This window comes from Piliocolobus tephrosceles, chromosome 19 (genome assembly GCF_002776525.5).
Source record: "Piliocolobus tephrosceles isolate RC106 chromosome 19, ASM277652v3, whole genome shotgun sequence".
NCBI lineage: Eukaryota > Metazoa > Chordata > Mammalia > Primates > Cercopithecidae > Piliocolobus > Piliocolobus tephrosceles.
Window position 1 is genome coordinate 39076221 of NC_045452.1, and position 26533 is coordinate 39102753.

The 26533-nt window shown below is 42.3% G+C and overlaps 1 protein-coding gene across 1 annotated transcript in view; it reads left to right on the forward strand.

Annotated features, from left to right (window-relative positions):
* The window catches only part of DSCAM (DS cell adhesion molecule), a 703505-nt gene that overhangs the window by 619235 nt on the left and 57737 nt on the right, over window positions 1-26533 (forward strand). Inside the window, exons 21-26 of the mRNA XM_023193411.2 lie at window positions 7744-7897; window positions 14792-14909; window positions 16310-16473; window positions 18071-18169; window positions 21761-21949; window positions 23139-23429. Coding sequence (XP_023049179.2) covers window positions 7744-7897; window positions 14792-14909; window positions 16310-16473; window positions 18071-18169; window positions 21761-21949; window positions 23139-23429 — 1015 coding nt within the window. The remainder of the gene's footprint in view (window positions 1-7743; window positions 7898-14791; window positions 14910-16309; window positions 16474-18070; window positions 18170-21760; window positions 21950-23138; window positions 23430-26533) is intronic.

Genomic DNA, 26533 nt, shown 5'->3' on the forward strand with positions numbered 1-26533 from the left:
GATCCACCCGTCTCGGCCTCCCAAAGTGCTGGGATTACAGGCTTGAGCCACCGCGCCCGGCCTGGGGTCCTCTAACTCTTGCCATCGTCCCTCATCCACAGACCTACATACTTCCAATGCAGTGGTATCTGCCTGGACCCCCCCACCACCTCCCATGGTAAATACCATGACCAGCCCACTGTAAGAACAGTATTTGAGATGGTTCATTACATAAGCAACATGCATATTTTACATTTTATGTGTGTGTCCTCAGACCAAATACCCAAACCTTTCCCTGGGAACACTGTGGATTGCCCGTGTTACAAGACATCAGTAGAGCAGGATTTCCCAACCCCTGGGCCACAGACTAGTACTAGGACCTATATTGCATGCTTCTTATGGGATTCCAACTAATGCCTGATGATCTGAGGTGGAACAATTTCATCCTGAGACCATCCCATCCTACCATGTCCATCCATCTGTGAAAAAAACACTGTCTTCCTTGAAACCTGTCCCTGATGCCAAAAATGCTGGGGACCGCTGAGCCAGAGACAGCCCTGTTCTACTGCCACCACGTTATCTGGTGGACCAAGAAATCAGTAACTTGGCAGCCACTTAGGGCCATTTCAATTGAGACGTGATTAATTAATAATAAATGTTAGGTTGCTTCTCAACTTGGATAGAGCCTACATGTTTAAACACATTTTAGATGAGAAATAACAGGCTTTTTTCTCAGCTGGCCAACAGGAATTTATGACAGATGCAGAATAATTGGCAACCCCAGTCCACAAATGTCCCATCCACTTCCTCAAGCTGGGCATAGACAGAGCAGGATTAAAAATAAGCTGTGGAACAGAATCCCTGACATTCTCGTTCAGGGCCATGGGGGATGGGATCTCTCAAGTCCATGCCTGGCCGCACCTGCGTAATGTTGGCTGTTTCTGTATTTCCACGGGTCACAAAGGAACTCTTACATCTTCTCTTCAAACAAATGGTTAGCACAATTATTGTAGTCCACTCAAAATTAATTCATACTTTAGGCATAATAAAATCTAGGATGACTGACACGTCTGTCTTAACTCTAAAGAAGATGAGATTGGAGAGTTCAAAGTCTACCTGAAGAAAAGGAAATAATTAAATATTAAGAAAAGTGTCTTTGTTGCTTCCCCACAGATTTCTCCTTTTGCCACATTTGGTTCATTAATCCCTAAGAAACTCCATTTTGAGTTTGCCCTTCTTTATACCATAGTGTTTATCTGTCGTCCTTGATGGCGAAGCTTTGCTTTGTTCCTTTAAAAACAAAAAAGATTCAGAGTCTCTGAAATAGTAACCCAGCTGATATATCAGGAGCAATCTGGAAATCAAAGTGATCCCTTCTCATTAAACATTCTCTGTATTTGGAAGAGAGTGCTACATAATAAAATATGCATGTAGAAAGTAGCAAGTCAGTTTACACACTATTGGATTGTTGTGTTGGAAAATCTGGTATCCAATAAAAAGAAAATTAATGAAATGTAAATATAGTCCATGCTATCCTAACTTACTAAAATATGGAGGGAAATATGGAGGGAAATGCATAAAAAATAAAGAGAAACTTCATATATTTGTTTTAAAAAATATAAAATAAGGACACGATATTTATCATCCCTTCTTCTCAGAATAAGCATTTTTGGCTGAGTATTAAGAAAAAGGATTTAATCAACTAGATTGGCTCCACTACACTGAGAGAACTTCTGATTTTTTTCTTCCCATTTTGTTCTTTTTTTTCCTTTTTTCTCCTGCCTCCTCTTAAAATGGTTAACGATGGTTGAGTTACGCACCATCCATAGCTAAGGATTCTGTTTACGATAAATACTATATAATTTACACTGCATCCCTCTGTTGGAGGCATCTCATGCCTATGGGTCTCTCTCTCAAGACATCCAGGCTTGCTCTGTCCTCTAGGGTCCACCAGTCGGCGTCCTTACCCCACTTCACTCTAGGAGGCGTGGCCAGTCTGGCCCAGCCTCCTGTCCTGTTGTGAACAGGGCTAACCTCTGCCACTGTGGCTTGCCATTAGCCTTCTCAGGTGTGACTCACTTACCAAGCTCTGTGTCCTTCAGACTCCAAGTTCTCCAAGAGGTTCCCTAGAGCTCGAAGCCCTCTTCCACCCATAAGAGGGAATGCTCACAGACCTCTCTCAACAGAAAATCCTTATTCCTGCCCCAGCCTCTTTTGGAGCCTGGAAATGGGTGATTGGCAAAACATCAGAACCAGCAAGTTTTGCCCAGGTGGCCTCACAGCTCTTGTTAGGAAAGAAGGTACTGGCATCTTTAGGAGCATTCTCACACTTTAAGATCATTTCTAAAACTTCGAGAGAACAGGAAGAGTCAACTTTAATATCCAGTTACATATATTCTAAAGAAAAATAAATCAACTCTGATGGCTTAAATTGTTCAGTGATCAATTTTCTGCTTGTCCTGCTACTAAGACCAGGAAAATGGTGCCTAATTATGGCAGTCCTCAGAGGAATACACAGTGGCATCAAAGGGTGGTGACATCAGTGCAACTAACTTGCCCAGATAACCAATAGGAGCCACTAACAGCTTGACTTTATTCTTTTTCACCCTAACCTACAGAGAAATGACGGAAGTTTCTATTAATATACCTTTTTTACTTCAATTCTTGATTAGTCTTCTATGTAAATGATGAAACAAATCTTGTTGCATAAGAAACCATATTTTATTGTTGATTTTAGCCATGCATTATGTTACAGGCAAAAATTAAAATGTGTGTTTTGGAGGTAATCAAGAACAAATTTTACTTTGTCAACAGGATAAGTATGGAGTTTCAACTAAAAGCTATGTTGTCTATATAGAAAAAGATCTTTGTTTTATAAATATATCTTAATGCTTTCCTGATGCTTAATGTTCAGTAGAGCAATGGTTATAATTTGCACATCATTAAGCTTTGTAAAATTAATTTGGCAATGACATAGCCTTGGAGAATCATACAGTGCAAGTGCATACAGTCTCAGGATTGTCTCTGTGGTTTATCAGGAAACAGGCCAAATTCCCTCTGAACTCCTAGAGGAACTAATTTTCCCATAATAATCTAAGACGTGACTGGAGTGTTGTAGTGGGAGAGGGTGGAGGTGAGGTGTAAATGAGTACATGCACATGCATGCTAGATTACAGGCATGTGTCTAAGGAATGCATGCAAGAGTCTCTCCAAATCATCTGACACTGTGTACCCACAAATTAAAATTTTGACAATAAGTAATTATCTGATATTATGTTTTGTTGAGGAAGCATGAGATTGTATGACAATTAAGAGACATAGTGAAGATTTGAATCCCCTGTTTAATTGCATAGCTGGTATTGTAACTTATGCAGCGTACAGAGGCGTGTAAGGTTTATTGAAAAGCTAGCAAGGGTAAAAGTAAGCCCTACTTGTTTTGGTCACTTATAATTGACAGCATAAAGTGTGAGGAAACAGCACCAGACTTGGGACTAGAGGCCCTGAGCTGGAGCCATTGTTCTGCACTTGTCTGGCCTTGTGACATCTGTCAGTCACTTGCTTTCTCTGAACCTCAGTTTCCTGATCTATAAAATGGATCCAGCTCTACCTACTCCACATGGCTTTTTAAGGAACAATTCTGACCTATCTAGGTCTATGTCTCCTTGAAGTTCCATTAGTTTTATTTCATGTAATAATAAATCCTAAACATTTTTTCACCTAATAACCAAGCTTCATATCTTTGAATAATACGTGAATATTAGGTGAATAAATGTTTAGAATTGTTATGTCCTCTTGATGAACTGACCCCTGTTATCATTATGAAATTTCTCTCTTTCTTACTGGTAATATCCTTTGCTCTTAAATCTGTTTTATCTCTTATTACTATATCCACTCCGTATTTCTTTCGGTTAGTGTTATCATAGGATTTCACTTCCGTTCCTTTATTTTTAACCTGTTTGTGTTTTATATTTCAAGCACATTTCTTATAAGCAGCATATAGTTGGATATTGCTTTTCTATCAGGTCTGACAATCTTTGCCTTTAATATATTTAGATCATTTGCACTTAAAATTCTTATTAATATGTTTATGTTTAAATCCGTGGTAGTACTATTTGAGTTCTGCTGTTGTTGTGCTACTTGCCCTTGTCACTCTTTTTCTGACTCCTGTGGATTTCTTTTTGTAATTCCATTTTATTTATCTTATTAGTTCATTAGCTTTATTTTATGCTATATTTTGTAATTTCAGCAGTTTCCTTAGGATTCACAGCATATGCTTTTAATATCGTAGTGTACTTTCAAGTGGTATTACACACTTTGCATAGAGTATGAGAAACTTATAATCATATACTTCCATTTTTTCCTCCCAACCTTTGTGCTATTGTTAAACATTTTACTTTTATTTATGTTATATACCCACATTGCATTGGTATTGTTTCTAACTATCAACCATATTTTAATAATATTTAAATAAGAAAGATCATATATATTTATCTCTATAATTACCTCTTTTTTCTACTTATTTGTATACATTTATGTTTCTATCCAGTATTATTTTCCTTCTGCTGGAAGGGCTTTCTTTAACATTTCTTGTAATGTGGGTGTACTGGTGATTAATTCTTTCAGCTTCTTATGTATCTGAAAAAAGTCTTTATTCAACTTCGTTTTGAAATATATTTGTTGAATATAGAATTCTAGGTTGATTTTTTTTCTTTTAGTACTTGAAAGAAATCATTCCATTGTCTTCTTACCTTGATTGTTTTTCAAATGAAATTGGCTGCCATGCTTATCTTTGTTCCCCTTTATATAACAGGTACTTTCTCTGGCTACTTTTAAGATTTTCTCTCTGGCACTGAAACTAAAACTCTTCAGTAGTTTAATTATGATGCTCCTGGGTGTAGTTTTTTTTTTTGTTTCTTGTTTTGTTTGTTTGTTTTTTTGTTTTGTTTTAATATTCTTGTGGCTAGAATTCACTGAGTATCTTGGCTCTATGGGCTACAGTTTTCATCAAATTTGGAAATTTTTCAACCACAATTTTTTACAACCTTTTTTGGTCCCTTCTCTCTCACTTTGTTTAGTGACTCCACTGCATGTATGTTAAGCATCCTGATATTTTTCCATAGCTCACTAATGCCCTGTTAACTTTTTTATTCTGTTTTCTATGTATCATTTATTAATATGTCTTTGTGAACCTCAAATATCTGAGACAGGTCTCAGTCAATTTAGGAAGTCTATTTTGCCAAAGTAAGGATGCATGCCCATGACACAGCCTTAAGAGGTCCTGGCAGTATGTGCCCAAGTTGGTCCGAGCACAGCTTGGTTTTATACATTTTAGCAAGACATGAGACATCAATCAATTTTTTAACATTGGTTCCATCTGAAAAGGCAGGACAACTTGAAGCAAAGGCAGGACAACTCAAAGTGGGGAGGGGGCTTCTAGGTCCTAGGTAGATGAGAGAGAAATGCTTATGTTCTTTTGAGTTTCTGATTAGCCTTCCAAAGGAGACAATCAGATATGCATTTATCTCAGTGAGCAGAGGGATGACTGAATAGAATGGGAGGCAGGTTGGCCCTAAGCAGTTCCCAGCTTGACTTTTCCCTTTAGCTTAGTGATTTGGGGAACCCAAGATTTATTTTCCTTTCACATCTTTAAGTTCACTAATCATTTTTTCTGCAATATCTACTCTGCTGCTCATCAAGTTCAATGTATTTTTTATCTCATGCATTGTCGTTTCAAGTTTAACTTAGGTCTTTTTGTATCATATCTACCTAAATTTTTGAACATATGCAGTTATAATACAGCTATAATACAATTATAACTACTTTATTGCCCTTGTTTGCATAAATCTAATGTCTGTGCCAATTATGGTGAATTTTGATTGATTGATTTCTTCTTTATGAATTATGTTTTCCTGGAAATTTTTATGACAGCTTTATTGAGATGTCAATCACTTTTAAATTCAACAATTCAGTGGCTCTTTGTATATTCACAGAGTTATGCAACCCTTACCACTATCTAATTTTAGAACATTTTCATCACCCTGAAAAGAAAATCCACACCCATTAGCCGTCATTCCCAATTTTCCCCTTCCCCTACCCTGCCCCTGACAACCAGTAATCTAATTTATGTTGCCATCAATCTGCCTATTCTGAACATTTTAAATGAAGGGAATCATAACTGTGTGGTTTCTGGTAATTGGCTTCTTTCACTTAGCATAATGTTTTCAAGATTTATCCAAGTTATAGCATTTATCAGTACTTCATTCCTTTCTGTTATCTCGTAACACTCTGATATGGCTTGGCTCCATGTCCCCACCCAAATCTCATCTTTAATTATAGCTCCCATAATTCCCATGTGTTGTGGGAGAGACCCAGTGGGAGATAACTGAATCATGAGGGCAGTTTCCTCTATACCATTCTCGTGGTAGTGAGTAAGTCTCAGGAGATACAATGGTTTTACAAGGGGGAACCCCTTTTGCTTGGCCTCGTTCTTTCTTACCTGTCGCCATGTAAGACATGCCTTTCACCTTCTGCTGTGATTGTGAGGCCTCCCCAGCCACATGAAACTATGAGTCCATTAAACCTCTTTTTCTTTATAAATCAACTAGTCTCAGGTATGTCTTTATCAGCAGCGTGAAAACAGACTAGTACAGACACCATGGTATCGCTATGACATATTCTGTTTATCCAGTCATCAGGTGACAGATATTTGGGCTATTTGTATGTGAAAATATTTTATTAGGTGTTAAACTTTGTGAACTTTACCTTTTGGAGTACTGGATGTTTCAATTTCTATAAATTCTGTAAATATTCTTGACCTTTATTCTTGGATGTAGTTAAGTTACTTAGGAATAATTTGCTCTCTGTAAGTCTTGCTTTTAAGAATATTTAGGAAAGACTAGAGTGGTATTCAGTCTGGGGCTAATTATTTCCCCTTTGTGGTAAGACCCTTATGCACTATACCCAAAGCATGATGAATCTTGATGTTTTCCAACCCAACTGGTGGGAACAGCCACTACTCCCAGCCCTGTGTGAGTGTTAGGCACCGTGACCTCCAGTTCTTTCAGGTGGTTCTTTCCCTGGCCTCGGGTAGTTTCCTCACACATATCCATGGATCTGCTCAGCTGCATACCCAAGTAGGACCCTCTTCAATCTCCAGAGCTTGTCCTTTGTGTATAGCTCTCTTTCCAGTGCTCTTCCTTGTGAACTCTAGCTTGCTTCAGGCTCTCAGCTCTGCCTCCTCAGTTTGGAAAGGCTGCCAGGCTCCCGAGTTCAGGAGGCAGAGCTCTCTATTTTATCAGAAATAAAATTCACACTGCCCTAAAAGATGCAAAAACTCTGCGATTGTGGGGTTTTCTTCATCTGTTTCCCATTGTTCAGAGATCACTGTCATTTATTACCTGATGTGCAATGCTTTTAGAACCATTGTTTTATATGTGGTGTGTGTTCCTCAGTTGTCTCAGGTAGGAGGGTAAATCTGTTTCTTCTTACTCCATCTCAGCCATATATAGAAGTGCTGTGGCCTGTAATGTAAAGGGGTAAATTATTTATTGGTGGCCATCAAAGCTGCTGCAGAGAAAACTGTAGATGGTGGCTCAGTTAAACTCACCAGTTATATTTTATATGGCAAAGCCAGCCTTTTAGAGGGGAGTGAGTTGTAAGGTTTGTTTGTTATGATATTTAATATGTTCATGACCATTCCCTCGGGAAATCCATTTTTGCCACATGCTTCTTTGAATGTGGGAACACTTATGTCTCCTTTCACAGGTGATCAGCGAGTTTGAGGCCTCTCCCGACTCGTTTTCCTACAGAATTCCCAACCTGAGTAGGAATCGTCAGTACAGCGTCTGGGTGGTGGCTGTGACTTCAGCTGGAAGAGGCAACAGCAGTGAAATCATCACAGTCGAGCCATTAGCAAAAGGTAGGCAATGGCAGTAAGGACCTCATTTCCTGTTGTAACTTGACTGTTTTTAAGTCTCCATTTTACCTGAAATAAAACTTACACTTCCCTAAAAATTAAATAAACCAGAATATCACATTTTAGCTCAAGAAACAGGGTTGTGGCTAGCAAGCGCTGAGCTTCTGTCCCATGGGAAAGGAATTCCATGGAGGTAAACACGGAGTTGAGAATGAGTGGCCTTACAATAGAAGTATCTGAAAATCAGGAAAGGAGACCCCCATTCACCCCTTGGAGTAGCTGAAAATCATTACATGGCATTTTCCCAAGGATGTTCTACTTTCACCAAAATCAGGTATCACACTTCTTAATGAGAAATGTCTATTTTAAAGTCTGTGGAATTTGCAAGCTTAAAAATATTTGAAAATCGTTCACTATCTGTTGATAGAATGCTATAAGCAAAGACTTTAAGTAACAACAGGAAGTAGGAGTCACCAAAGAATAAAAAGTTCCTTAAAGTGAATATAATATCTTCACATTTTTCTGTTAGACTGGTCCTTAAAATGCACATGCAGGCACAGGGCATTCTTGCTCTTCTGGTAGTCACCACCATCCAGTGTTTCCAGGAACCCCCTAAATTAGCACTCATAATAAGTCAATTTCCTTACAACACAATTCCAGGCCAGCAGGAGTTGCCCCTGATTTTGGGGTACAGAATAGTGGCAACTTATTACTAATATGTCCTCTGAGAGCCAGAAAGAGAAGAATAAATATTCCAAGATTCCAGTTTTACCTCCAAGAATTCTCTTGATAATGTGCTTTTCAGTGAGATCGTTAAGAAATAGGCAGAATAAAACAGTGAGGGGAAAAAAGAGGGGTGTCACATTTTGAGCTCAAATACAGATAGAAAATAAGTAAGTTAGCAAGGGAAATAAACTGGGGGGACTTATTTTTTGTATTACACTCTTTGGTCATGATATCCAGCCACTCCCTGAGATTGAGAAAATGATGATTACCAAGGAAAATGTTGGACATAAGGACTGAGCTGTGTGATTTACCAAAAAAAAAAACCAAAAAACTGCAACAAAACACATAGAATTAGCAATAATATTTCTTCCTTTCCTTTGTGCTTTCAAAGTTCTGTCTCTCAACACAGTCAGAAAGGCCTGGCTAGTGCAGTGGGGTATGACTTACTCAGTGGGGGAAGAGTTGAAAATTCCCATAGAAGGACGTCTTGCCTGGGGAAATTCAATGTCCTCTAGTCATTTAATAAGTCATTTTGAGTGTCTGTTGCATGTCAGGGTCTGTGCTGGGGGCACAGAGGATTTGGTCAAGGGAGGCTGACTGCTGAAACAAATGTTCCCTAAATCTCAGTGGCTTCACATAATAATATAGTCCAACAGAGATATTTTTGGTCAAGGCTCTCTTGGGTGGCCTGTTCCACATGGTGATTCAGGGATCCAGGCTTCTTCCACCTTATGATTTACAACCCTGGCTTTCTCCTCATTTAAAGCTACATTGATGGGGAAGAAAGGAGTATGGAGGGTTTGATGAGAAGTTTTCATGAGCCACATGTGGAAGTGTATATGTTATTTTTACTAATATCCTATTGTCTAGAATAAAGGGGTGGACCCACTAGGGAAAAGAAAGCAGGGTTTGGAGAGCCCAGAGGAGTCTCTTAAGATGATCTAAGAGATGTGTTCACTCCCTGACTCCCTTGATCTTACAGTCTGGTGGGGAACCAGTCAGTGATATGGTTTGGCTGTGTCCCCACCCAAATCTCATCTTGGATTGTAGCTCCCATAATTTCCACGTGTCATGGGAGGGATCCGATGGGAGGTAATTGAGTCATGGGAGCGGGTCTTTCCTGTGTGTTCTCATGATAGTTAGTAAGTCTCATGAGATCTGATGGTTTTGTAAAGGGGAGTTCCCCCGCACATGCTTTCCTGCCTGCTGCCACCTAAGACATGCCCTGTGCTCCTCATTTGCCTTCTCCCATAATCGTGAGGCCTCCCCAGTCATGTGGCACTGTGAGTCCATTAAACCTCTTTCCTTTATAAATTACCCAGTCTCAGGCATGCCTTTATTAGCAGCATGAGAACAGACTAATACAGTTAGTAAACAAAGCATCACAAAAGTATATGCATAAAGACAAACTGCAGTCAGTGCTATAAAGAAATGGCGTGAGAGGACCTCACCCGGAGTGTCAGATGGAAGACACACTTGGTCCCTGAGGACAAGCAAAGGCAGTTATGTGAAGAGGGAAGAAGTGAGCAGTCAGAAGCTCTGCAGAGAAAGATTTAGCAGGTGGGAAGTCCAGGACACTGGACCCTGCTGGGGCCGGGGAAGGAACAGTGGTCCCAGAGATGCTGGGAAGGAAGGCAGGGGCCTGAGCATGCTAGGTTTTCAACACTGTGTTAGGGATTTCAGATTTTCCCATAAGAGAGATAAGGAGACAGTGTAGGGTTTTAAGCAAAGGAGGCACATGATGTTTGTGTGTGTTTGTGCGTGTGTGTGTGTCTGTGTCTGTGTGTGTAATAAACCTTATTTTTTAGAACAGTTTTAGACTTACAGAAAAATTGTGATGAGAGAATACAGAGTTGCCATTTACCTCACACCTAGTTTTCCTTTATATAGACATCCTAATTAAATGGTGCCTTTCTTATAGTTAATGGCAGGTGTGATTTTTGTTTTATTTTGTTTTGTTTTTTTAGACAGAGTCTTGCTCTGTCACCAGGCTGGAGTGAAGTGGTGCCATCTCGGCTCACTGCAACCTCTGCCTCCCAGGCTCAAGCAATTCTCCTGCCTCAGCCTCCCAAGTAACTGGGACTACAGGCACGTACCATCACGCCCAGCTAATTTTTGCATTTTTTTCTTTTTAGTAGAGATGGGCTTTCACCATGTTGGCCAGGATGGTTCTGATCTCCTGACCTCGTGATCTGCCTGCCTTGGCCTCCCAAAGCACTGGGATTACAAACGTTAGCCACTGCACCCAGTCAGTGGTGGATGTGCTTTTTAAGACCACCCTGATCTCTCTGTCCTGAATGGACTGCAGAGGAGGAAAAGTGAGAAAAGCAGATGCGCAGCAAGGAGGCCAAGGGGTTACCCAGTGAGGCTTGGAGTAGCAGAGTAGCAAAGAGGATTGAGAGGAGAAGCCGAGGGGCCTGGGCCGTGTTGTGAACACAGAGCGGAGGAGACTCAGTGGCAGAAATGGAGGAGAGTGGAGAGGGAGATAGCAAGAATGAAAATCCAAATTCTCATGTGGGTTAGCATAAGTGGAGGCATAATTTGTTGATGAAGAAGACGATGGATGAAGTGGATTTTGAAGCCAGTGAGAGGAGGCATGGGCATTTGGAGGGGTTCCAAGGTGACGAAGAGCCATTCACACAGAGGCGTCTATGCACTGAGGTGTGTCCTGGCTCTCAAGAGCCATCTGGAAGGAGGCAGAAATTCAGGGGAGTCAGCATCTGGGTATCCCTTGTACCTGGGATAGGAATGAGATTGGATGAGAGATGGAGGAGAGATGAAGGTACAGGATGGCCTCTCAAAGGGAGTGGGAGCAGGCAAAGGAAAAGGGAAAAAGCCAGAGAGGCAGGGGAGCCAGGAGGGTGTTAGGCTGCAGATTCAAAACAAACGCTTGCAAAAGGAGGGAGCGGTCAGCTGAGGCTGCTGCTGCTGGAAAGTCAGGTGAAACCAGGCAAAAATGTCCCTCAGTTTGGCCATGTGGAGGACCGTGGTGACCTTTCTGTGAGTGGTGTCAGTGAGTGTGGAGGGGCATGCAGAAATGAGCCTGAGTCAGGTGAGAAAGTGGGTAGGAGCTGAGGGGCAGGCTGACTGGGCAGAACATTCCTTCAACACACATCACCTGGAAGAAGTGACAACCAAGAGAAGAAGCTTGAAGGTGTGGGAGGGTCTCATTCAAGGAAAGGCTCTGGGTTCATTGTTTTTTCACGAGGCCTGCCCTCAGAGCATGTTTGTGTGGTAATGGGAAGATCCCAGTAGAGAGGGAGAATGGAGAAATCAACAATACATAAGAAAGAGCCCATGACCACAGCACTGAGGTTTAGAGGAGGAAATGCCAGTAGATTCACAAATTTGGTGACTGGAAATACAGGATTCCTGGATGGTGTCCCTGAAGCATTAGGCAACTTGGGGATGGTGGAGGGAAGCCCAGAAGTGTGAGAAGAAGAGGGACAGTAGGAAGCCATCATTGCAGGGAAGGGGGAGGACATTTACTAAAGAAACAGTAAGACTGGCAGGAAGTACTGACAGTTCAGTTGAGGTTGGTGACCCTAAATGGTGGTCAATCTCCAAGTACTCTTTTGCATGGATTTTTTCCAGAAAGGTTCAACTTCTCATGCTTAAGGGAGGTTGACTAGGGTTAGGGTTGCTGTAGGTAGGTTTTCTGGAAAGGGGATAAGCTAGGGAGTGCCTCAGGATGGAGCAGATAATCAGTTGGGCAGCCCTCACCCAGAAGCCCAGACACTGGCAAACCATTAAGGCTGAAAGGCCCATCCTGGAGGGGCGGGCATGTCCACAGCAGAGGAGATTGAGACAGGTTATTCTGCACTTGCTTGGAAGTCAAGGCAGACCAGCAGCAGTCTAGCGACAGGTAACAGGGTCCAATATTCAGATATAGATTGAAGAAGAGGAGGACCACTGCTTTTATGGAGGGAGTGGCAGAATGGGGCCATGGCACTGGTCCTGGGGAAGCCCCTCCTAGGAAGGGGTCCAGGACACGAACGAGGCACAGAGCATCTGGCCCCATGGCTGCGAACAGACAGGACCCGAATCAGAGGGGACACCAGGTTGCAGAGGGATTCAGTTTCTCATCAGAATCACCTGGGATACTTGTCAAAAGGCAGATGCCCCAAGCACATGAAAGAGCTGCTGAATCCACAAGGCCATGGTGGGAACCTGCATTTTAAACAAAGATTCTGGGGGATTCTCTTGGCTGCCCCAGGTCTAGTGTGTTGAGTTGCCCAGTCATAACATTTCTGGCTAGAGACCCTTTAAATTTCAACTGTCTAAAATGGGCATCGAGCTATAGCATTGGAGGTTGTTGGGCTTGAAGATGAAGTAGCTCTAGCTTGTATTTTTAAAATTGCTAATGGAAAAGCATTCGTAAGTCCTGGAGTTAATTTGAGGGGTTATGCCCAGAATGTTAAAGAACAACAACGGAATAGAATGGAACAGAGTCAAATCAACTAGACTAGACTAAACTAGTGTTAAGAAAAGGTAGAAAACATCATAATGCATCACATATAGTGAAGTCTTTATTCAGGCAACTTTGTTTGCACTCACAGAAACATCCCAATGCATGTGTAGCTTCTGGAATTTGATGTAAAACGTATTTCTTAAAGTGGCTGACTGTTAAAAAACCAGAAAGCCCATAACTCTAGCTGAATTTCTCTAGCCACCCCCCTTTTACTGCTGAGGACATTCTCCACTCTCTAAAGAACTGTCTGAAGAGTGTGAAAAAGAAAATGCCAAAAGCTACCAGTGCGGGAAATCTGATGCTGCCTAATCAGGACCATTTTGTTATCATGATGCAAAATCAGCAATGTCAGTGACTGATGAAATGAGCCCTGCCTTAGAATACTTCATCTCAGTCTGCGGAAACTGCTTGAAACATGGGTTTTGCTGCAACAAAAAACAAGGTCTAGCTTCTAAGCCCTCTGGCATTTCCTTTTTCTCTCTACTGTTGCCCACAGTGCCCAGAAGCGTAAATGTATGATTTGATCTGGTAGGTCCTAGTGGCTAATGTGGGTATTCTATACTAGGATGGCTGCATAATGACTTGGTTCTGGGTACTCTGCCCTTCCTGGGATTCTAGAGCTTCCCTGGGGGAGCCCTCTCACCTTCCTCTGCCAATGCAAACCCTGAACCCAGAAATGGTGCAGGGGTCTCGCATCGGTCCCATTTTTATGGGCTCTGAATCAGATCAAGACCGCCTTCCACCTGTGATTTTCGGTCTGTGCATCTATTGAGGGTGAGCTCCCATAGGGGCACCTGTTTCCTCTATGTCCCCAACTCCATGACAGTGTCTGAAACATACTGGCTAAAACAAAGGACAGGAGAAGCCCCTGGCTCCTGTTTATGCCCCAGAAAGTAATGTCCTGATGTATGACACAGACTGAGCAGATTGTTTTCCTCTAGAAGACTTGCGTGTGGCGTGCCTGTCAGCTTTTGTGACTCACTGATGGAGGTAGTACTAGAACCTCTCATTGCTGGCCACACTGGACTTCAAGGCAAGTTCACCATGAGCTTTTTTCCTTGTCTCCTGGGACTTGCTGCTACCTTGGGGCCGTGCCAGCACCAGATGCCCCTGGCAGATGCTCCTGTTTGGGCATCTGAATCACTGTCCCAAGCAAACGGTTGTTCTTCAAGAGAGGCCACTCTGAAAATGTTCATTCTCCTTAATGTGTGTCCTAGAGATCAAGTTGCTATAACACAGTCGGGAAATTGATAAGTAGAACTTGTTCCAGTTTTACTCCTTCCCGTCTTTGGGGCCTTTGTGTTTTGTATTGTCTACTTTCTCTGATATTAAAAGTATATTTTAATGAGCAGTTTTTGTGTTGAGATAAATTGCTTCATAAAGTGCTTTGAGAAATAATTGGGCTCATAGAAAACACAGCTTGGAGCTGCTTGGCCTATGCAGCCCCAACTATTTAATTTGGACTCCTCATGTTTAGTCAATAAAAGAAAACAATGCTACAATGGGAATTTTCTGCTAGTTGTGTGTTCTTACAATGACAATTCCTCATAACCCAGGTACCAGGGAGTAGCGTGGACAGTCGTAACGTGAATTAGCTTCACATCCATTTTTGGATATTGCCCTTATTGAGTAGGTCACGTTGGCCTCTGTGTAGATGCGTCTGTGGAGTAATCAGGCTTCCACTTCGTTTGATTCCTCAGCTCCTGCGCGAATCCTGACCTTCAGTGGGACAGTGACTACTCCATGGATGAAAGACATTGTCTTGCCTTGTAAGGCTGTTGGGGACCCTTCTCCTGCGGTCAAATGGATGAAAGACAGGTAACCAGTAACCCAATGTATGCCTTCAGTGAAACTCTAAGAGATTACATCTGACATACTTAGGTTGGGTCTAGTGGTCTCCTAATTTTATGTTTATTTATATTAGTGAAAAGTCAAGGAAACCTACCAATTCTTCTGAGATGAGGGCAGGGAAGAAATCTCGGCTTTAGCACTGAAAGGGTCTGATTTATTGTATCAACCCTCTGTTAATTCAGAGCCTTTTAATTCATGAGAGAATGCTTGCAAGGAAAATAGTCGAACCAACTCAATTATTGTGGACGTTTGCTGTACCCTCTCAGATAAATTGTCCATGTAACTGAGATGAATGTACCCAAGGTTATTGTGTGACTTAACACCTATCTCTTCTTCTTTAAAGAGAGCGAACTAACCATAACTCAAATATCCTGAGAAAGGACTTTAAGAAATGGAGTACATTAGGATTTTGCTAATTTAAAATCTGGTTCTTCATACTCAATAGTAATTATTAAAATAATAGGAGCCAAGATAGAGGGAGAGAGTGAGTGAGATGTGGTCTGTCCACATGACTTTTTAAAGTGCTTTATCTCTATTCGGGAGAAGAAATTAGGATATAAGTAAAGGGTTGAAAATTCATTTATGAGCGTAGAAATATAATGGATTCAGAAGAAAGCCTATTTTCAAGCAAAAGCACTTAGAAGGCATAAACTATAGAAATAATGGCTTGGTGTAGTGATCAAACTGTAGAAATAATAATGGCTTGGTTTAGTGACCATTTTTCTCATGCATTTAAAGTCAGTTCATCCAAATGAAATATGTAGCTCCCAAGGTCAAGCCGGCATTCTGCCTTTTGTGGGAATGACCCCAGAGGACTGGACAGTCTGCCCCCGAGCAGTGGTTATGATGGCCTCGCAGTTCTTTTTATACTGGGGTAAACTCATCACCCTCTTGAGATATCACATGTCATTTTTCATGCCAAAATCATGAATAATTGTGACTTTCAGTGAATCTAAAAATGCTCCCAAGGTTTAGTTCCCCCTATATGATTTGTTCACACTGGCGCTTCTGCCTACAGAAGAAATTCCCAGAGTTGCCAAAATGAGGGTCTCCAGTGCCCACAGAATGGAGTAAAGAAGGACCATCAGTCTCTGGCATGGGTGAGGAACCCATTGACTTGAGCCAGAATCTGGGCCCTTGACGCAGACCTCGTCTTCAACATAACATTTTTTACAAAGGAAACCTTCAGCTACACAGCTATTGGTTGTTTTCATTATGTAATCATATTTAGTTCTTTCATAATGCAAGAAATATGAAACTTTCAAATGCGTTGTTTGCTTCACAGAGAGTCTTTATGCTTTTCCCCAACCTCAGCTAATTTGGATTGTAATTTCTTTAATCTGTGCATTTTTCTTCCTGTGAGGCAGTAACGGGACACCCAGTCTAGTAACGATTGATGGGCGGAGGAGCATCTTTAGCAACGGAAGCTTCATTATTCGCACGGTGAAGGCAGAAGACTCTGGCTATTACAGCTGCATCGCCAATAACAACTGGGGATCTGATGAAATTATTTTAAACTTACAAGTACAAGGTACAACATTTGAGGACTCTTTTTAATGATATCTTTTACATGTACACTTTGTATGCAAAGAGTAACATTGAACAAATTTTAAAATCAGCCTTGTAAAGAGCTAATCTCTGTTTTCATATTACAGAAAACAACCACATGTTCATTTTGCAAAATATTATTAAACAAATCAAAGAAAATAAAAAGCATTCACAACCTCAGAAATACCAAGATACAAAACATCTTTGCATACGGAATGCCTAGTCTCTTTTTTCTTTATGTGTGCATGTCTAAAAAAGTCCTTCTTAATTTCCATTAATTGCACTGTTTACATATGTGTAAGTGTATCCCCAGAAAACACAAACAAAAAACAAGTCTGAATTGTGGTCTTTTTCGTATGCTAATTAACTCAATTTTTATATGCAGTGTACTTTATAAAATGACAGTGGCTGGAGCTCTAACTAGATTTCTGTAATATTTAGCTATGCATTTAATACTAAGTATTTTTGTTGATATCATACACAAAATATGTACAACTTCAAAAGATTGTCATATTAAAATTTTGTGTAAATCCCAATCAATAACTGATTGAGTTCAGATTTGTATGCACAGCAATATTTTATTAGTAGAAAAATCAAAGTGTGTGCCTCTTTGGATTTAGGTGTTGTCACATTAATAGATTACAGCAAGTAAAAGTAAAATCAATACTGTTCTCAGTGGGATGGAAGGAAAGGAAAAGGACTATATTTCTAAAAATACTGCAAAATTGATCTTGAATTTCAAGTTAATTGAAGTCAGGATAATTCGAGGGCATTTTGGAAGACGGGCACTATATTATGACTCTAAAGAGATAGGCCAATATATCAGGCTTCTCTCGGAGGAAAAGAGAAGGGAATTTTATATGAAGCTTTATATGAAGCTTTCTATATGATTTGGATAACCTGATTCTGAATTTCTTTAGTGTTTCTGTCCTCAGAACTGGTCCAGACTTATTTACCAGTGTGTATTCTACAAGCCTTGTAAGAGAGACCAGTTCATGTTCTGCAGTTCCAAGGCCTGCTTTTGATTTTCAGAGGGGTGTGTGTGTGTGTGTGTGTGTGTGTGTGTGTGTGTGTGTGTGTGTTGCATCTTGGAGGAATAGCTTAGAAAGTGAAGATTTTTCCAATTCTTTTTCCCACTAGCTACTTTTCCTCCTTCCCCTTTCCCATCCTGAGAAGAACAGAACTGCTAAGTGGATGCCATTTATCTTTTCCATTTAAATTTCATGGCTGAAATTCATAGTAAAATGAGGCATGTATACTTAGTAAGTTTAAAGAAGATTTCAATTAGTGATGAATAACTCAGACAGTCAAGGAACTAGTGAGGAAATGCGTTAGATATGAATCCAAGAAGAAATGTGGCTGATTTTTTTTAAAAAAATAATAGATTCACTCTGTTCTATCTCTTTAGCCCAGGATATCAACTAAATAGACATTTTGACAGAAGTGAATTGCTTATTTTGGCAATCTAAAACACTAATTTAATAAGTGGCTGTTAAAAATGAGTTGGTAAATGACTGTTCAGGAAAATTAAAGATGTGAAAAAACTAATTCTTGTTTTCTAAAAACTGTTTCCTCTCTAGTTCCACCAGATCAGCCTCGGCTTACAGTCTCCAAGACCACGTCTTCCTCCATCACCCTTTCTTGGCTCCCTGGAGACAATGGGGGCAGCTCCATCAGAGGTAATAAGATAGAGATTGTCCACAATAGTTGATTAATTGTGTGATCCACATACCAATAAGTGACACATCTTCAGCAAATGACTGGTATATGTTAGTTTATTCTCCCCAAAAAATACATATAAACAGTCCCTCCATAACCTATGACAGAAACCATACATCTATTTTTAGGATATTTGTTGAAACTCAAATCATTCATCCAAGGATGCTTATTCACAGAGTGAAATATCAACAGTTGCAAGAAAGAAAGAAGAAAGAAATTTGGACATCTCTTTTTTGAGATTCTAAATACTGTTTCTTTTTTATTTTGCCAACACAATGTCATTCATTTATGTAACCATACGTACTGTCCTGACTTAGAAAGTAATAAAAGACAGAAGACCTAAAGTGTACATGTAAAACAATCTATTTGCACAAAGCCTTTGCAATTAGTTCATAGTTGAGGTATATAAACAGGGTTTTGTTTTTCTGAGATGGAGTCTCACTCTGTCACCCAGGCTGGAGTGCAATGGCACTATCTCGGCTCACTGCAACCTCCGCCTCTCCGGTTCAAGGGATTCTTCTGCCTCAACCTCCCAAGAAGCTGGGATTACAGACACCCACCACTGCGCCCAGCTAGTTTTTGTATTTTTACTAGAGACGGGGTTTTGCCACATTGGCCAGGCTGGTCTCGAACTCCTGACCTCAGGTGATCTGCCCACCTCGGCCTCCCAAAGTACTGGGATTACAGGCGTGAGCCACCACACACGGCCTAAATGAGGTTTATATGGAAGGAGTGAGCATGATCGTTCTAGTGTAGGTGGAGTTAAGCTAGAGACAGAAGATACACAGGAAAGAGGGCCTGAGCCATTAAAGAGGTCCCAGGGCTGGGGAGAGAGAATAAGGTCTTAGACTTCCTAAGGCAGAGAACACCCTTTCTTCTGAGAGAGAAGGAAGGCTGGGAAGTAAACCGGAAGTCAGGAGCATTTCAGAGTGACTTCAGTGGTGTGCTGGATCAGCTCCTTCCAGCTCCAAGAGTGAAGTGCCCCATCCCTTCTCAGCTTTGCACTCAGTAGCCACAGCCGTCCTAAGAACATTCCCTCACCATGGAAATCAGAAATGCTACAAATAAGAGCCTTTTTCCTCCTCTCCAAGAACCAGTTGTTAGACTTTTATCAGCATTCCAGTGGGTGAAGGGAAGATCTTTCTTTCTTTTCATTTTTTTTTTTTCAGGAAAGAAAAAGTGAGGTGATTTTTTTAAAATAGTGGTGAGGATGTGTCTGTGGATTTGAGGATCATGGGATAGGTTTGTAATAGCTGCCTCATGGAATGCACAGGGAGTCATTAATAGATGAACAAAGTCATTGCCAAGAAGCTACAAGGATCCAGCTGCAGATGCACAGCACAAATTGTAGGAGTCACAATTATCACAGTTTAATGACTTTCTCTTCTGTTTTGTTTTGTTTTGTTTTGTTTTGTTTTGTTTTGTTTTGTTTGAGATGGAGTCTCACTATGTCACCCAGGCTGGAGTGCAGCGGCGTGATCTAGGCTCAGTGCAACCTCCGCCTCCTGGGTTCAAGTGATTCTCCTGCCTCAGCCTCCCACGTAGCTGGGACTACAGGCATGCGTCACCACATCCAGCTGATTTTTCGTATTTTTAGTAGAGACGGGGTTTCACCATGTTAGCCAGAATGGTCTCAATCTCCTGACTTCGTGATTCACGTGCCTTGGCCTCCCAAAGTGCTGGGATTACAGTCCTGAGCCACCACGCTTGGCCTAATGACTTTCTTAAATGATTCTGGACAGCTGGGAAGAAAAGTGGATCACAGATTACCAGTAACATAGCATGGCCAGAAGTCTAAAGAGTGGGAGAAACTAGGCTCCTTGTTGAAATGGCCTACCAAAGGTTCCAGGCTGACTAGAGAACCTTCTTATAGGAAAAAAAAGGGGGGCACCTGGGAATGGGCTCGAGGGACCCTAGGCTTTAGGCTCAAATGAAATGAGGCTTGGATTCTGCAAGTGTGAGAGCATGGGAGAGGTAGAATAAGAAGGGTGTCAGAGTACAGGGTCCTCGGGATGAAGCCAGTTTTAGTGAGGGAGAGTTTCCAAGACAAAGATAACCCAGTGTTCCTGAAACACCATAGTGGCCAAAGCCATTGCCATCATCAGGAGGTGTCATAAGTTGTGTACCCACACTGATGGACACTGATGGCACTGAGGATGATAGCAGGGGATGGGAAACTATACAGGCCTATCACCAAGGATTAGAGGAGTTTTTTGAGGTGACTTCAAGGGTGGAAAGTGGGAGGAAAGTGGAATCCCTATAATGTGTAGGGCAGCTGGAATACAAGCTGGGATGTGGCTGGAAGCAGGTGCACAGACATCACCTGTCAGATACTGAAGGAGCTTTGCGGAGGTCAGATGAGGAACACAAAGGCTCAAGAAGGAGCAGGGACCCTATGGCTATAGAAGTCCAGTGGGGAGGGAAGGCTGAAAGGAGTAGGGAAGACACCGTGACCTCGGAAGGAGGCATCAGAGATGAGTCATCGCCATGTGAGGGGTGTGGAAATCAGCAAACCTGCCCATTTGGGTTTAGGAGACACTGTAGTGTGCAGGGAAGAAAATGCTTTGTTTTTAGTAAAATGGAGCGCCACAGGACAAGAATAGAAGGTACCAACCCATTGTTGCAAAGGCACCATATTCCAGGCCAGCTAGCCAGGGTGGAGAAGGAACATGGCTGTAGATAACAGGGATGAAGGAGCTAACAGGAAGAATATTTCAGCATTCACAGGGGTGAAGAGCATGGGCTTCAGGCTGACTGAAGGGTCTGTGTCCTCCTTTCTGCACTTGGGACTCACCAGTTAGCTGCTCTGGATCTCAGTGTGGGAGAGTCATCACTGTTCCATAGAGTTGCAGAAATCCTGTAAGCAAAGGGCTTAGGACAGGGCTTGGCATGGAGTGAGTGCTCAAGAGTGGACAGTCATTGTTAGTAGTTGTAAAAGTAGAGGCAGTGGTCCTGTGGAGGAATGAATTGTTGGAGGAATTTTTCAAACTAAAGAGAAGCCAGGTTACTGTCAGAATATTGGGGTGGCTGCAAGACTTGGAGCTGTTTCTCCTAGTGTCTATGGACTGTGAGACCAGGAGTGCATGAGGAGTGAGGCAGTTGAGGAAATCTCCACTCCCATTGATAACGTGTCCCCTTCCGGGAGATTCAGGTCTTGCAAAAATAACTCAGCATCAGCCTACGTCTGCACTCAAGGATTCAGGCACATAAGATCTGAGGGGCAGATACTTAGCAACTTAATATTCCCTGCTGCCCAGTATGGCTTTTAGAAGAGAATGAGCAGAAAAGTGGTTTAATTTTGACCACACTATCCAGCAATACTTTGCAGTGATAATGTCTGGTGTGGCCCAAATGACTCACTAATCAATACGTCATGGCGCTTCTCCCAGGCTGGGTTAAATTTCCTGGAATCAGAAAGAGTGAAAAATGGGCCTTCTGAAGATTCTTCAGTTCTGAGAATGTTCATTCTATTACCCACACAAAATGCAAATGTCAACCCACTTCCCATAGAAAGCAAACAGTGCTTTGTGAGTCTTTCTCATTCTCTGCAGGATACATACTGCAGTACTCTGAGGACAACAGTGAGCAGTGGGGGAGTTTTCCAATCAGCCCCAGTGAACGTTCCTACCGCTTGGAAAATCTCAAATGTGGGACTTGGTATAAGTTCACACTGACAGCCCAAAATGGAGTGGGCCCAGGGCGTATAAGTGAAATCATAGAAGCAAAGACCTTAGGAAAAGGTAGGTATGCCTTCTCGTCGCTTCTAAATATCCTCTGTTTTCCCAGCCAGAAGGGGAGATTGGAATCATAAAAGATCCATCATGTTTTATGTTTATGTGTTTGAACTTTGTCATTCCTCAAATGGCTTCAGCAGTGCCACAGCATAATGAGAGGGACAGTTGGACCTTCCAGAGTGTTCTGGTCCTCTCTTTTATTGTTTCATTTGCAGTTAAAGAGAAGAATGTCATTTGAAAATCAAGAGCGTTGTGAACGTGAGGTGCCAAGGCTGTACAGCCATGAAGCGTGACACTGGCCCTCTCAGCCGTTTTGAGGCACCATTCTCCCTCAGCCAGCCCATATCCCCACTTTCCTATCATTTCCACATAGCCGCACAGCGCCTGCTTTTCAGAGGGAAAATGATGGGTAATTTGTTAACATTTCAAAATGAGTTGCGTTTTTTTTTTTCAATCTAAAATGTGGACTTTCAAGGAGATGAACCCCAAAGAAATGATATTCAGAGAAAGAGGTTTTGTCCCAGGAACTCCAGAAGGAAGGAGGGATGATGCAGCTCTGTGTGAGCATAGGAAGAAGGTGAGGAGATGTCTCTGCAGGCTTCCCTCCCATGGGAGTCCTATCAGGTGGGGTGGGGTCAGATGGCAGGAGAGTGAGTAATGAGATGGCAAGGGTATTATTTGTGCCCGGTGCCACAGTTTTGAGTAACAAGTGGTGAGAGGTCAAATGATCTGGGATTGATTTATGCAGAAATATATCCATTAGGTCCCCGGTCTCCAAGACCAAGTGTTTAGTTGTGGAGGAAAATCTGTTGGTGCTTCCCAAATCCAACTCTGTCTTCTCTTGAGTCAGGTACATCACATGAGGATGGAAAAAGGTCAGCCCAGCACACTGCAGTGCAAACCACAGAAGGAAACCCATACGTGAACGTTGCATTGTTCTTTAGGGAACTCTGAGATACCCCAAAATAACCTCCGCCCATGCAGTTTTCCCTCACACACCCAGGTCATTACAGTTGGAGAAAGCCTGTTGGTCCATAAAGTCTCTATTAACGCGACAAGTTGCCAGTGCCTGTGAGCCAGACTTGGACTGAGCTCCTGGCCTCGCTGGAGGAAGCAGTCTGAGGGAAATGCATGAAGATGCTGATGGCCTCCCCATGTGTCCTGTGAGCTGACCTCCATGTGCCTTCTCCCGCAGAGCCCCAGTTCTCAAAGGAGCAGGAGCTGTTTGCCAGCATCAACACCACGCGCGTGAGGCTGAACCTCATTGGCTGGAATGACGGCGGCTGCCCCATCACCTCCTTCACACTGGAGTACAGGCCCTTTGGGACCACGGTTTGGACCACAGCTCAGAGGACCTCTCTCTCCAAGTCCTACATCCTGTATGACCTGCAGGAAGCCACCTGGTATGAGCTGCAGATGCGGGTGTGCAACAGCGCTGGCTGCGCGGAGAAGCAGGCCAACTTCGCTACGCTGAACTACGATGGCAGTAAGCTGGCTGGCTTCATGGCTCTCCTGTTTGTGTCTTGGGGAATGTGCACGTGGGCCCTGCCCCTTTCCCATCAAACATCATCTTTGCCATAGTGTGACCAGTGCCCATGGAGCCCATTAGGCTTTGGGGATTCAGTGAACTCTGTCTGGGGCTCCCTAGTTCATTAAATCCAGATGACCATCACTGTGTGTCCAGAAATAAGAGACTCAAATGAAATGAGGCTTAGATTCTGCAAGTGTGAGAGCATAGGAGAGATAGAACAAGAAGGGTGTCAGAGCACAGGGTCCTCGGGGAGAAGCCAGTTTTAATGAGGGAGAGTTTCTGAGACAAAGATAACCCAGCATTCCTGAAACACAGCAGTGGCCAAAGCCGTTGCCATCATCAGGAGGTGTCGTAAGTTGTGTGTCCACACTGATGGACACTGATGGAGTCTCAGTGGGGAGTCATGGGGCAGGAGTGATTTCTCTCAGGGCTGAAGGACTCTTGACCATGTGGTTCTGTGCTTGTGTTGATGTCTATGAGCTAACATTGCTTTTGTTGTCTCCCACCCCTTTCCCCACCTCATCCCAATCCACATAACAACTTTCTTTTTGCACTCATTATGCCCTTAAACTGCATGTGCAAAAACAATTTTCCATGGTAAAGGAGCTTATGTTAGTCTCTGGGCAGGAGCAGGGTCACCGATGGAAATAGGATAATAGAAATCCATGAACACGTGCACACACACAAACTCACACACACTTGCCACTTGCATTTACTTTCCAAAAACTAGGTGAGGTGTCTCTTGACATTAGTTAACCAAAAATAAATGGTTGAAAATCTCACTCATTTTTTCTGGTATCAAGGGCCATTTATTGCTAACTGAACAAATGCTAAGCCCAACGAAGCTGAAAGGGAGCATGTCCTTGACTGTAACTTAGTAGGGGATCTTTAGAAGGTCCCGGTAGCAGCGCGTTGATGCTGATTTCTCACTAGGGGAACAGCAAGGATTGAGTTAGGTGCTCTAATTGCAAGGTAAAAATGGCAGCAATGCATCAGGATGAATTGGAACTCCAGCGCAACTCTCCTCAGAGCTTTCTACTCATCTTCTGTTGGTCAAGCTAGACCACAGTGTTGAACGACTTAACCAAGAAACACCGAAACCCTTTATTGACAGTTAGCCAAACCAAGACCAAGTTGGAAGTACTCCTCCACCTGTGGGTGATGCTTTGTGAGCAGTCACCTTTCAATGAAGCCACTCAAAACTAAGGGCTGTAAAAATTAGACAGAGGCAACCCATGAAAAGCATCAGCCCTTGAAGAGAAAGGTTGCTCTCTGGAACAGTGATTCTTCCTCTACTTCGTGCATTCGGGAAGCCGCTTTATTAAAGCTCCAGCAAGTAGCTCCTTGGAGCACAGTTTATGCCATCCTAAGAAGAGTGGCTGTGAACCTAAGGACCCACAGAAATAACCACAAGGAGCTAATGTAATGAGGTGAAGTTGCCTGGGATTGCATCTGACCAATTTCTCCTATAATGTCCGGATGGCTCAGAACTGGCTCTTCCTGCTTTGCACACAGAGCAGACCTACCCCAAATCTCCTGTCCAAGGTCATTTTTCCACAACACCCTCCTCTGCCAGAGCCCAGGGTCTGCCTGGCACTTCTTTTCTCAGGGCTGTAGGAAGACCTTGAGCTTGTAGAAAGCTCTTCTAGTGTTGGTTACACCAGCCGGGTCCCTAGCCTGTGCAGGGACTCTGTCCTATGGCCCCAGAATAGCCTATGCCCTCCCAGACAACAACTTTTCTCTTCAAGGGCTGATGCTTTTCATGGGCTGCCTCTCTCTAATTTCATAGCCCTCACTCGAGTGACTTCATTCAAAGGTGTCCCCATCACAAAGCATCACCCACAGGCAGAGGAGAACTTCCAAGCTGGCCTCTCCCCATAATGTGGCTGAATTATTTGATCTTACAAAGTAAAGAACTTTGACACTTACCAGACACTTTACTTAGCATTTAAGGGTTCACCAAAATCCTCTGTTAACCAGCACACATTTGAGTAGTATCTTTTTTGCTTTAGATCATTGTCTTGCAATATTCACTCTCTGGTCCCCAGCTTCTCTATAATATGTGCAGATGCCTGGGCACCCAGCTTAAATGTGCACACTGATGATATGCTCACAGCTCATGATTTAATTAGAAACTACTCATGTGTAGAATTTGAAACTGTGATTCTAATTCACAAAGTGCTCTGCGGATTTTAAATGTTTGTCTTCTAAGAAAACATATCATTTTCTCACTTTAAGATCCCAAATTTTGAAAAATCCTGCAAGCTACCTTTACATTTTGGAAATATGAAATGACTTTATGACAGTAAGAAATAAGACTGCATATTTAGATTTTCCTTGAAAGAGATTACAGATTTCTTTGGACCAAACTTATGAATAGATAGCTTTAATATCTCTATTGTCACATCTGCCTGAAGAACTTTCTTATCTTGAGAAAACCAAGATGGACAGCCTACATTCATATCACTCAGGTTTCAGAGTCCTCCATTTATCGATTTCACTCTTTCTTCTGCCATTTCCTTAGCCAAGTGTTTCTGCTTGTCCTTGTGTTGTCTTGGTTTTGCAGACCCATCCTTATGGGCATCCTGTAAGTGCGTCTTCCCTAAATTTCTAAGCATTTGGAGACTTGGGTTTTCACAAAAACACTTTAAAGTTGGAAAAACAGTCTTCTTGGGTTTAGCAGAGATCTCAGAGGAACAAGGATTCCGTTATCCCTGCTCTGCTTACTAAATGTGGCATAAAGACCATTTTGCTCGGAGAGAAATTATATTATTTTTGCATTCTCTTTTCCTGAAGTGCTGACTTTCTGGCCCTTGCTGTATATGGAAAGTGCAGTGGGGTGGAGCATCTTACATAATGGAGGGTAGCAAAATACATATCCCATAAAAGGTGGATGCCTGTGTTTAGATCTCTGCATCCATTGTACTGAGCATCTGGATCAAAGGCAGCTTAAGATAGCTCAGAGTTCATTTTCCTTCAGTGTTTCCTTATAACTCGAAAGAATCTGGATTTTGTAGCACTATTTAATAATGCCTGATCAAAAGTAGGCTCCTTTAGAA